This window comes from Geotrypetes seraphini, chromosome 4, assembly GCF_902459505.1.
Source record: "Geotrypetes seraphini chromosome 4, aGeoSer1.1, whole genome shotgun sequence".
Taxonomy (NCBI): domain Eukaryota; kingdom Metazoa; phylum Chordata; class Amphibia; order Gymnophiona; family Dermophiidae; genus Geotrypetes; species Geotrypetes seraphini.
Window position 1 is genome coordinate 279,330,333 of NC_047087.1, and position 12,372 is coordinate 279,342,704.

Here is a 12,372-nt window from a genome sequence, read left to right on the forward strand (position 1 = left end):
AGCAGAATCCTGCTTGGCTGCCACATCGATCCAATAAAACTTTGTGAAAGCAAGCACCGAGGATCAGGTAGCAGCCCTGCAAATCTCCTTCAGTGAGATCGCTGAGAACTCAGTCCAAGAGGAAGAAATGCCTCTGGTAGAGAAAAAGCCTGCACTGAAAAAGGGAGCTGCTTACCGGCCACTATGTAAGCTGAGGAGACAGCTGAATGGATCCATCTGAAGATTGTTGCCTTGGAAGCTAGCAGGACCTGCCAGCGCATAAGATGGTCGGAGATATGAAACTCGTATGTAACCTCCAGGTACCGTAACAGGATCTTGCACAAGTCCAGTGACCACAACACTCGGTCCTGCTCTCTGTAACCAGAGAAAGAAAAAGCAGAAAGTCAGACCTTTCAGTTAATGCAGAAAACTGAAACCACTTTCAGAAGAAAGGGATGAACAGTGCGCAGCACCATGCCAAAATCCCTAATATGCAGAAAGGGACCCTGGCAGGAAAGAGCCTGAAGTTCAGAAACCTTGCGTGTGGAAGTGATGGCTACAAGAAAAACAGACTTGAACGGAATGTCTATCATGTTAGACAAACCAGAGACCAAAGAACCAAGTGTAGATTCCCAGTAGGGTAGGGAAGCCGCAACGGAGGTCGAAACCTCAGAGTGCCCTGCAGAAAATGGCCAACATCCGGGTGAGTGGCCAGGAAGCCCCTCAGGAGGGTATGCCCCAGCAAAGAGACTGACAATCTGGCCTCAGAGAGAAGACACAAGCAGGCCATCCTGAAAGAACTCCAAAATCCAGGGAACTGACTGGATAGACAGATTCTCGAGTTTCTGAACACACCATGCCTGAGAACATCTCTAAGCCTTAACATAAGCAATCACTGTGGACTTCTTCCTGCTGCGGAGAAGAGTGGCAACAACGGTCAATGAATAACTACAGCTAACTAAGGCCACGTGCTCAATAGCTAGGCTACAAGACCAAAGCAGTCTGGAACCTGCAGCACAATCGGGCCCTTCATGTGAAGACAAGGGAGACAAAGACCCTGATCCCTCTGGAGCCGAATCAGCGCCACAAACTGATAATGCCACTGCAGAACGTCGAACCTCAGGTACTTCTTGTGGACTGGAAAGATGGGAACATGAAGATATGCCTCTGTCTAATCCAGAGAGGCCAGAAACTCCCCCAGAGCTACCAAGGTGATCACCGAACGAACTGGCTCTATTCTGAAGCGAGATACTCTTAGCACCACATTGACCACCTGGAGGTTCAAGATCGACCTCCAATCTTCGGAGCCTCACTTTAGAATGAAGAAATATATTGAGTATCTCTTGCTCTGGAACGGGCTCTAGGGCCACAATGTCCAGCAATCTGTGGACCATGGCTTCCACCTGAGCCTACTTTATGGCCATCCCATTGGAGAAACCAGGAAAGAATCCAACAGGGGACAATGAAAGACTAGCTTGTAGCTGTTTCTGAGAACCGTCAGGACCTGACAGTCTGAGGGGATGGCCTGTCATTCTGCCAGAAGAGCCGAGAGCTGCACCCCAATCCGCGGGAGGGTAGCCACAGGTCTGGCATTAGAATCGCTTCTTAGAGGGCATCCTGGAATGGCCCCTGTAGGAAGTTGTTGACGGGAACCTCTGTACTTGACCTAGCAGCTGGAGCAGAGCGCTGCCCAGAAAAGGCTCCAAAGTACTGACAGTTTTTTTTAAACAAAAACAAAGCTTGCAAAGGCTAAAAATAACTTTAAAAAAGATCATGAAAATCCAAGATGGCTACCATAGGTGCTATTTCTAACACAAATTAGCCCGGGAAATGCCCAGGAAACCTCACAAATCATCAATTTTTCAATTTTAGAGAGTGGGGGTAGGGCATACTCCTAAACCTACTAAAACACCCTTTATAAGACTCCCAAAATCACTCATTCAGGCTGTCAGCCTTTTATTCACTGTGCAATGTGCTGCTTGGAACTGCACAAAGAGAAACTCAACAAACAAGCAAACTGGCTGCTGATCTTCTGACTGTGGCACCGGCCTGACACCATGGCCAAGGACCTCCATCACTCTCGGACACCTCGCAAACGTGCTTGGCGGAGGAAACACAGTTGATCCCCGATCCTTGAAAAACCTCCACAGACCCACACAGCCTGTGTCCAACCCACTGGTGGATGAACCTGGGATGAGCAAGCTCCCAAGGCAAGACAGATAAGTAACATTTTGAACACAGTACACTCATCAAATTTGGTAGAACACAGCTAAGAGTTGCATTGTACAGCATGACCAGATTGGAAATTGATTTTTTGTTTGTTTGTTTTAAAGAATAATTGTGGTGATGGGAATAAAAAACAAGTTTGGCTATTTATGCCAAAATATAGCCAGCTGGCTGAAGTTAAGAACAGATAATTCTTAGGAATGCCATACAGGAAAAACTAAATACAGTTAACTGCAATTAATAACTGATTGTTGCAAAGTTTAATTGATATTCAAATTAAACAGAGAGAAAAGTAGCAAAAGCGGTATCTACTATTCAGATAGCTACTGCAATCATTAAGGTAACTGCAACAGAAATTGCAAAACAAAATCAAATTGCAGCATACAGCAAAGAACCAAAGAATCAGAGCACATGTCCTAGTAAGGGGTAAAATCCTTTTTAATTTAAACTTGAGGAGAGCTAATAAATGTCAGGATTTACCTACTGTGAGCCAAACAGCCAGGAAACAGCTGACAGAAATGAAAACAGAAGTTTGGTGGGAAAAATTGTAAGTCAGGAACACTGAGGAAAATTTAATGATTTAATGTCTCAGAAACAGGCGCAATGGTGTAGCGATGGGAGGCAGGGGGGAGGGGGTTGTGGACTGCCCCTTACATTATCTCGGTGGGGGCACTGGCACCTCTCTTCCTCTCTTTCCACCCACATTTTCAAAATCTTCGCTGGTAGCGAGCAGCATCTCCAAACTGCTGCTCACGCCAGCCTCAGCTTTCCTTCTGACGGTACTTCCTGGGCACCTCCCTCCTTCACTACGCGCTGAACATCAGCAGCTAATCCTCCACATAAGAGTCAAAAAAATATTTGCTGCTTATAGATAGTCATATAGAATTTTTCACTGCTTTTAGAAACCAGATGAAGAAAAATTCCTGTCAGTAATTCATGCTGTGAGAAAGTCAAGCCAAATAACTAATGAGAGCTTAATAAGAAACAGTCACAAACACCAGAGTGCTGAAATAAATCAGAACAGGCTCTCCCACTGCAGGCGACTTCCACAGGAGATGATGGTCTGATGGTGGTGGGAGGGGGGAAAGGGCTCTCAGAGACATACTTCATAGACCAGCTGCCTTTTGTTAAAAAAAAACCCAGCAGCCTATGCCAAAGAAGGCACCCCCTAGTGAACTGAACCCCAGCCATTAAATTGGGTCAGGAGAACAAGGCCAGAAGGGCACCCTCAACTCAACTGGAACACAGCTGAGAAGCTGGTCCAGGAGAAAAAGCCAAATAGGCACCCCGAAAAGTCTACTGAAACTCAGTACAAAACTAGCTCAGGAGCACAACCCCCCAAAAGGGCAATTAAAGTTCAAGAGCAGGGCTGTTAGCCTGTCATCCATTCACTTGGGAGAAAGATGCCCTTAAGGGGCGAGTCATGAGAATGATTTTTTCCTCTGTCTCCATCCGCTGATAGAGGGACACAACCTATTGGTCTGGGCTGGTCTGATAGGATGCTATGGAATGGAATCTGAGTGTGATCTATATGATGACTTAAGGAGGTCAAACAGGTATACAAGATGACAGCAAAAGCTAAAAGGATGCTTAGATGAAGAGAGAAGAATAACCAGTAGGAAAAAGGAGGTGATAGTGCCTCTGTTTAAGTCTCTGGTGAGACTTCATTTGTAGTATGTGTGCAGTTTTGGAAACCACACTCTCAAAAGGTTATATTCTGGATAGAGTTAGACCAGAGGGTGGCTATTTCTTTCTTTTTTATTTTTTAATAATTGTTTATTTTTCAACCAACAATAAACAAGAGTCATAGAAACAAAATGAATATACATATGCATAGAGAAAAACGACTCTTCCACTCAAGTCCCACCAAGAAAAGAAGTATTAAAACCCCTACCCTGTTCCACCCATCAGCCCCCACAACCCGAACAATAAACTCATAGTGAAATATGTTTATATTTTGTCATGTCTATATTGTCAATTATGTCATGTCTCGGCCATATTGTGAATGTACCTTTGTAACCCGTTCTGGGCTCCTTTGGGAGGACGGGTTAAATAAGTGAGCAAATAAATAAATAAAAGACTATTTACAAGTGTGTCAAAATAAAAATAATAAAAACCAGACCACAAAAAGCACTCAGATCAAAGTATTTGACACAGAGCATCCAAAACAAAGCAGTCTAAATTGGTGTTATAGCAGGGGGAGAGCCTCCAGCACTTTCCACCTCCAAGTAAATACTCCATATAGCCACAAACTGTTGCAATTTTCGAGCCAGGAGAGCTGAGAGGCGATAATGAGTACAAACCCACCCTAAACATTCCTTCATCTGTGCCTCTACCAACCTAGAAGTTACAAAAGCCAGCATAAGAAGTTTATCTTGATCATCAGTCAAGGCCTCCACCCGCTCACATACCCAGTTATAGAACTGTTCTGTTAGTAATAAGGTAAAAAAGCATAAATAATTTTGATTCATTGACTGACTGTCCTACATAATGCCTTCGGATGCGAGTCTGGTGAGGGAAGCTACAACTAGCTTGTTCACCAAACATTGTTTATTTTAGCATGGAAGATGAAAATTTTAGGCTGATATGGTACATAATGTGCAAGGACACTATTAAATTGTTCCTATTTGTAGCAGCTACTCTGGGATGTATTTAGGATAAGGCACTCACCCATGCTGGGTGTAATTCCTCCCTCCAATAAACTGGAACACAACTCAATGCGGCCAGCACCTAGGAAAAAAATATAAACAAACATTGGAGATAGTAAAGATACTTATCTAAAGCAGGTATTCTCTGAGGACAGAAAGCATATTTTTTAACATGTGGATGAATCATCCACAGAACCCCGTATGGACACGTCAAGTCACTTTAAATCTTTAGACAGTACTCATACCGCATGTGTGTCAGTGCTTGCTCGCCCAACATCAGATTGTAGGATCATCAGTTCAGTAACAAAGCAAAGATGACAACTAGTGGAGGTGGGCAGGTTGTGAAAATATATGCCTGTTGTCCTTGAAGAACACTTGCTACAGGTAAGTATCTTTGCTTTCTCCAAGGACAAGCAGGCTTAATATTCTCACATGTTGGACTCCCAAGCTGCCAGGATCATGACTCTGGAGGATAATGGATATATAAACATAAGCCTGGCAAAACACAAGAGGGTTGGAGGGAAAGTTGGTGCCCAGGTAGAAAAAAGATTTTGCAAAACTGCTTGTCCAAACAGACTATCTCTTCTGGAGTTTTGTTCCATACAATACTGAGAAATAAAGGAATGGATTGAGGACCAAATAGGTGCTTTGCAGATGTCCTCAATAGATGAAGGGCAGAAATGAGCCTATGAAGTAGCCATAGCTTGGACATTATGGGCTATCACATGGCCCTGAAGCATCATCCCAGCCTGAGTATACGTGAAGGAGATACAGTCTACTAGCCAAGTGGAGATGTTCTCTTGATAACAGGAACTCCGAGTCTGTTAGGGTCAAAATCCATTTAAAAAAAGACCAGGAGAATCCTCTATGAGATTTAGTTCGATTCAGGTAGTATGCCAGAGCATGTTTGCAGTCAAAGTGTAAAGAGCTGCTTCTCCAGGATGTGCATGTAGTTTTGGGAAGAAAACAGGCAGAACTCTTAGCTCAGACGTATGTATAATTTGATAACTTTATGTAGCATGTATAATTCTTTCCAGCATATTTAACACTGTACAAAACTCTTTGTAAAAATATGTTGCCTGTAACCCTTTTACAACTCTAATGAAGATTCAATGGGATAAGATTGCACATAACATAAGTATGGACTGGTTGAGTGGGAATTCTGAGACAACTTTAGGTAGAAGTTTTGGATGAGTTTGAAGCACTACTTTGTCATGATAGAATCTTGTGTAAAGAGGATCAGACACAAGAGTTTCAAGTTCACTGACACGGCATGAAGACGTGAGGGCAATGAGGAAAACAACTTTTCAAGTGAGAAGTTTGAGACAGCAAGATGTAAGCGGCTCAAAGGAAGACTTCATTAGAGAAGATAGTACTATGTTAAGATCCCAAGCAACAGGTAAAGGCTTGATAGGTAGTTTTGTGTAGAATAGGCCTCTTATGAAATGGGCTACCAAGGAATGAATAGATAGAGGGTTTTGGGGGGAGTGAAAAGCACCGATAGATGAACTCTAACCGAACTGGTTTTTAGACCGGAGTTAGAGAGGTGGAAAAGGTAGTCCAAAATGGATGGAAGTGGACATGTGATGGTTTCTAGAGAATGTGATGCACACCAGGACAGTGCTAAGTAGAAGGTTTTCTAGATGCTTCTATGGCAGCAGATACAGCAGCTGAGAGGCAGAAAGCCTTTACTTGTTCAGTGAAAGGAACCATGCTGTTAGTGCTAACAAGTGGGGGCTGGGGTGAAGGAGGGATCCTCATTCTGTGTTAATAGTGTTGAGAATGGTTGTAACTTCCAAGGTTTCGTGGCCGAGAGCTCTAGGAGAACAAAAACCAAACCTTGGCATGTCCAAAGCGGTGTTATGAAGATTATGGTGCCTCAATCTTAGAGAAATAGGAGTTTAAGTTCAGTTTTACCAATGAGAGGTATCAGAGGAAATGCATAGAGGAATGCCACCACCCCCAGTGAATGAGGAAGGCATCCGACGTGATGTGATTAGGAGTATAGAATCTGAAACAGAATTGTGGAAGTTTACTGTTGTGGGGGGGAACGAAGAGATCTATGTCTGGTGTCCTCCATTTAGAGAAAATTTGATGTAAGATGGATGTGCTGAGAAACCATTGGCGAGGTTGAAGGAGTCTGCTCAGTTTGTCTACCAAGATACAGTGGTGCCTCACACAACGAACTTAATTCGTTCCAGGAGCAAGTTTGTTATGCGAAAAGTTCATTATGTGAAACGCGTTTTCCCATAACAATACATGTTAAAAAAAATTATTCGTTCTGCAGCATAAAATATGCTAAGATGACATAAAAAAAGATAAATTTGTCAAAATGGTGAAAATGGTGGTCTTGCTGAGGCCAAACTCTTTGACGAGGTCACACTGTTTTACCCCACATTCACTCCTTCTAATTATTTCCCGTTTCATTTCAACAGAAATCACCTTCCTGCTTTTTTTAGAAGCCATGATATATAAAAAATATTGAGTTTATCTTAAAAGGACGACTGTATACAGTGAGAGAGGGCAGAGTCTCAGCGGCAAAAACTGGGACTTAACTTTTCTTTTTTTTTTTCTAGCATCGGGGAAGCGGCGAGAGTAGCTCCGCCCCCCCCAACGCATCAGCAGTAGGCGCCGGGCCCCTCCATAAAAGGAGGCGAGCCGACGGTCCGCCACTGCACAGGGAGCCAGGCGAAGGGCTGTGAGAGAGGGCAGTTAAGCGCAATGACTAACGACTGCCTGCAGTGCCTGCGCGGAAGGATGCAATACATCGGCAGCTCGGGCGACTTCGTTGTGTGAAACGAAGTTCGTTGTATGAATCAAGACATGAAGTTCGTTGTGTGCAGCGTTCGCTGTGCGAGGCGTTCGTTGTGTGAGGCACCACTGTATTCTGTTTCTTCACTAAGTAAACTGCTCTGAAAGGTATGCCTTGAGCAGTTGCCCAATTCCAAATCTCTATTGCTGCCATGCAAAGGGGGTGAGATCCCGTGCCACCTTGTTTGTTCAAGTAGAACATGGAAACTTGATTGTCAGTATGGATAAAGACTAACTATTGGAGGAGACAATCCTGGAATGTTTTGAGAGATTTACCTACTGCTCGCAGTTTGAGAAGATTGATATATGATATGATATCTCGTGGTGAGATTATACACCTTGTAGAGGCCATCTAGATGAGCAGCAAATCCTAACATAGAAGATTCTGTGGTTAGAAGTTTGTGATGGAAAGGAAGACTTCGAGTGAAATTGTGAGGAATCATTCATCACTGAAGAGACAGAGGTCTGAGGTGACATGGATTGGAGCAGACGGATGTCCCATCGCTTGAAGGACATCTATCTGTTCAATTGGGTCAATAGGATCAACTGCGGAACTCTGAAGTGAAGACATGCCAATGGAATGACCTGTACTGTGGACGCCATGTGGCCAAGAAGGCAAAACATCTTACGTGCAGAAGTGCATTGAAGGGAGGAGACTGTTTAACATAGGTGAACAAAATATAGAAACATGAAGGCAGATAAAAGGCCAAATGGCCCATCCAGTCTACCCATCCACTACCTCTTCCTCTCCCGAAAAGATCCCAAATGACAGTTCCAAGCTTTCTTGAATTCAGACACAGTCTTTGGTTCCACCACCTCTACCACCTTTTCTGCTCAACCCTGAGTAGTGTCCAGGAGAGCTCCTATAACTTCCAGCATCTGAGAAAGATGCAGATGTGACTTTGGGTAGTTGATGGCAAACTCAAGCAGCTCCAGGAGACAAATTGTTGAACTGATTGCATGCTGAGCTGTTTACAATAATGAAACCTTACTCAACCAGTCATCTAAATAAGGAAATACGTGAAACCCCCATGTGTCAGGGCTGCAGCCACTACCACTGGGCATTTCATGAAAACACCAGGGGCCAAAGCCAGTCTAAAGGGCAAGACATTATACTGGAAATGTCGAGATCCAATGTTAATGTAAAGATACTTTTTGTGAGCAGGCAGGATTGATATGTGAGTGTAAGTCTCTTTGAGATCCAAAGAGCAAAGCCAATTGCCTCTTTCCCGGTAGAGGTAGGTCCCAGAGAGACCATGAGAAACTTCTCCTTCAACAAGTATTTGTTGAAGCCTCTGAGGTCTAGAATTGGGCAAAGACCTCCAATCTTTTCTGGTATCAGGAAATACTTCAAGTACAAATCCCAGTCCTTCTCATGCAGAAGATCAGATTCTATTACATTTAGCCGAAGAAGGGCTGAGAGTTCTTAGCGAAGGAGGGTTTTCTGTATGGCACTGACCTGAAAACCCACTGATCTGTTATAAGAGTCCAATATTGAAGGAAGTAGATTAATCTGCCTCCAATGGGGAGATTGAAAAGAAGAAGCAGGAAATATTGGCAATGCTCTCTAGAAATGAATCAAAAAAGACTGCTGTTTGAACTGAGATTGAGGTGGTGATTTATGAGTCCTTTGTTGCCTTGCACAGGGGTCACTTAGCAATTAACCTATGAGGAAGACAGCTGACTGTAACACCATCTGATGTTATAATAATTTGAGCAGATGAGGCAGAATATCTTCCAGATGTGGAAGAAGATTGAGAGGTTTGTGGTTTAGAGAAAAGAACACACAGATACTATGACCACTTTAATCTTACCTGTTACCTCCTCAAATTTTATCCTCAAACAGGTTGTCACCTCTTGCATGAACATTGGAAAGGTGTACTTATACTGCAGTTTCCAGATCAAATACTCTGAGCCAGGTCAAGCGACAAATTACAATTGCCACTCCAGATGTTTGGAAAGAAATATCAAATGCATTGAAAGTTCCTCTAGCCATGTATTTTCTTGTAGTAAAAAAGTTCTTAGATAATTGTTGCAACTGTTTTAGTTTGTTTGGTGAGAGGAATTCCTCAAACTCTGACAATGTATAAGGATTTAAAATAAATGGACATGTAGCATTGCTGATGAGCATAGATGATTAGAAAATTTGTTTGCCAAAAGAATCCAATGTCCTGGATTCTCTGCTTGGAGAAGCAGAAACGTAAGATCATTAGATGCATGATCATTTGAGGACAGATTCCTCCACTAATGAATGATGTTGAAATTGAGTTCTGTCAATGCCTGGACACTTCTGAATTCTATACATCAGAAGGTTCATAATCGAAACGGAAATACATATAAAAATCCACCTAAATCGGCACTTGAACGATCAAAAAGACAGGTCATCCAAGTGCCAATAATCGAATGGGTTTTAGACATATCTAAAAGCAGCTTAGGTCTTTTCACTGCCACTATATGCCCACTGACATAGAAACAGTCTGTTGTACTTGATGTCGTGGGAGATCTCAATGTCAAGCATGCCTACAAGCAAATATCAGCTGTATGGAAGGAAAGCAATCTTCAGTGAATCAATACCTACTATGCGTCGAGAAGTCAATGCTTGGGAGGACGCAGTACCATGCCTAAAAGGGGAAGAATGTTTGTGCTTCTTAGCTTTCTTGCATGCCATGTCTCTCGATGCACGAGGCATAATTGATGAGCAAGTAGAGTCCAATCTCTGTAATGAGCCCTACACTCTGGAGTCGGTGTTTATGCCTGAGTCATAGGGGTTGGGTATTGGGTTCTGAGTCCCTCACCATGCTTGATGATGTTGATGTGGTAGGAAAAAGTTTCTCAAACTGAAGTTTTCGAGCTCTCAGTGACTTCTTTTGCAAGTGAAGACAGAGGACACAGCTAATTTCTTGATGTTCAGGACCCAAACACTGGACACCCCAATTATGTGGGTCAGAGCCTGAAATGGTCCAAATCATCATTTTTCTTATAAGGGAAGTTTGCCAATTACACTGAGAACATTTCTTAAAGGAGAAGGAGGAGGAGGAGAAAACAGTTGACGCTAAGTTAAAGGGCTTAATGGCCTGAGGAGGCCAAAAACGGGTGACACTCCTAGGAGGAAAAATGGGCTCAGAGTGGCCCAAAGGTCAAAAAATGAAAAATAGACAAAAATGAGCTAAAGTTGGATAAAATACTGGAACATGATAAAAGTAAGAAAATATGAGGAAAATAGAGAAACATAAATATGGGAAGGCACAGAAAAGGAATGTAAAAGTTTGACACACTGAAGAGAAAACTAAACACAGTTTCTCAGCTCTGTAGAAAACAAAGAACTGGTTGTCCCACAAACTGATATTGGGCAGAAATACACCAGCGCACGAGCGGTAAGGGCACTGCTTAAAGATTTACAATAACAGTGCACTTGGTAATGTCCATACCAGGTTCCATGCATGATGTCACTCACATGTGAGAATATTATGCCTGCTTGTCCTCGAACACTTAATTCAATTCCAAGCCTTCAGTTATATCCAGTCAACAAAATATCATTCAGAAGGCATCACAAGTATTTTAGTAGATATAAACGCAGACCTTGGTTTCCTGTGGCAGCACAGGGTAGATTCTGCATTACGCTCTACATCAGTTATGTTGTATATTTCTATAAATTTGAAACATTTTGCATATTAATGTAAATATATTTTGCATAATAAATGTAAAATTGTTTTGCAACCTTGACTGTGTGGACAAAAGTTGGTGTTTAAAAAATAAATCAGATTTTTAAAAAATATATAAAACAATGTTTAACATTTTTTTAAAATATTTAACAAAATGAACCTAGTTCAAAGATAAATATTAATCAAAATTTCTATTTTATTCCTATGGACCCTATGGCAGATAACATGTACTAATTGTTAGCAAAATGACAACCTCTAATATTCTATAAACATGCTTGTTAATAGCAGTAAATGAAATCAGAAATGAGAAAAATGAGAGAGAATGTTCTGATCTGCATTTGCAGGTGGTCAGACCCTTACCCAGCGATGCCTCTAGACAAAAATATTTGGGGTAGCAATCGTTGGTGGAAGGGAAGCTATGTATTGAAGGGGGCAAGTAAAAGTAACATTTCTACACATGGACCCATCACCATAAGTCAAGTTATTGCAGGATGGATCTTTAATTGGTAGGTGAGTCCCAACTAAAGTAGCTTTGGCAATACTGTCCAAAGTTTGTCTCATCCAGTGCCGTCAATTCTTATCAGCTGCAATAAAATCATGTAGAAGTGGAGCTATTTTGCTTCAATCTTGATTCATCTGTGCTAAGTCTTTCTTGGAGTACTTTTTACAACCAGTGCAGTACTTGAAGAGGCCCCCCAGAAAAGAGACTTGAGAGTACTGGTCGACAAGTCAATGAAGCCGTCTGCGCAATGTGCGGTGGTGGCGAAAAGGGTGAACAGAATGCTAGGAATGATTCAGAAGGGGATCATGAACAGATCGGAGAAGGTTATCATGCTGCTGTACCGGGTCATGGTACGCCCTCCTGGAATACTGCGTCCAGCACTAATCGCCATACATGAAGAAGGACACAGTACTAAAAAGGCTCCAGAGAAGAGCAAATAAAATGGTTAAGGGGCTGAAGGAGTTGCCGTACAGTGAGAGATTAGAGAAACTGGGCCTCTTCTCCCTTGAAAAGAAGAGACAGAGAGGGGACATGATCGAAACAT

At 42.5% G+C, this 12,372-nt stretch overlaps 1 protein-coding gene across 6 annotated transcripts in view; it reads right to left on the reverse strand.

Annotated features, from left to right (window-relative positions):
• Positions 1–12,372, reverse strand: part of CUTC (cutC copper transporter) — a 41,433-nt gene that overhangs the window by 11,963 nt on the left and 17,098 nt on the right. For all 6 annotated transcript variants that reach the window (XM_033943331.1, XM_033943332.1, XM_033943325.1 and 3 more), the window contains one exon: positions 4,876–4,935. In XM_033943331.1, coding sequence (XP_033799222.1) covers positions 4,876–4,935 — 60 coding nt within the window. The remainder of the gene's footprint in view (positions 1–4,875; positions 4,936–12,372) is intronic.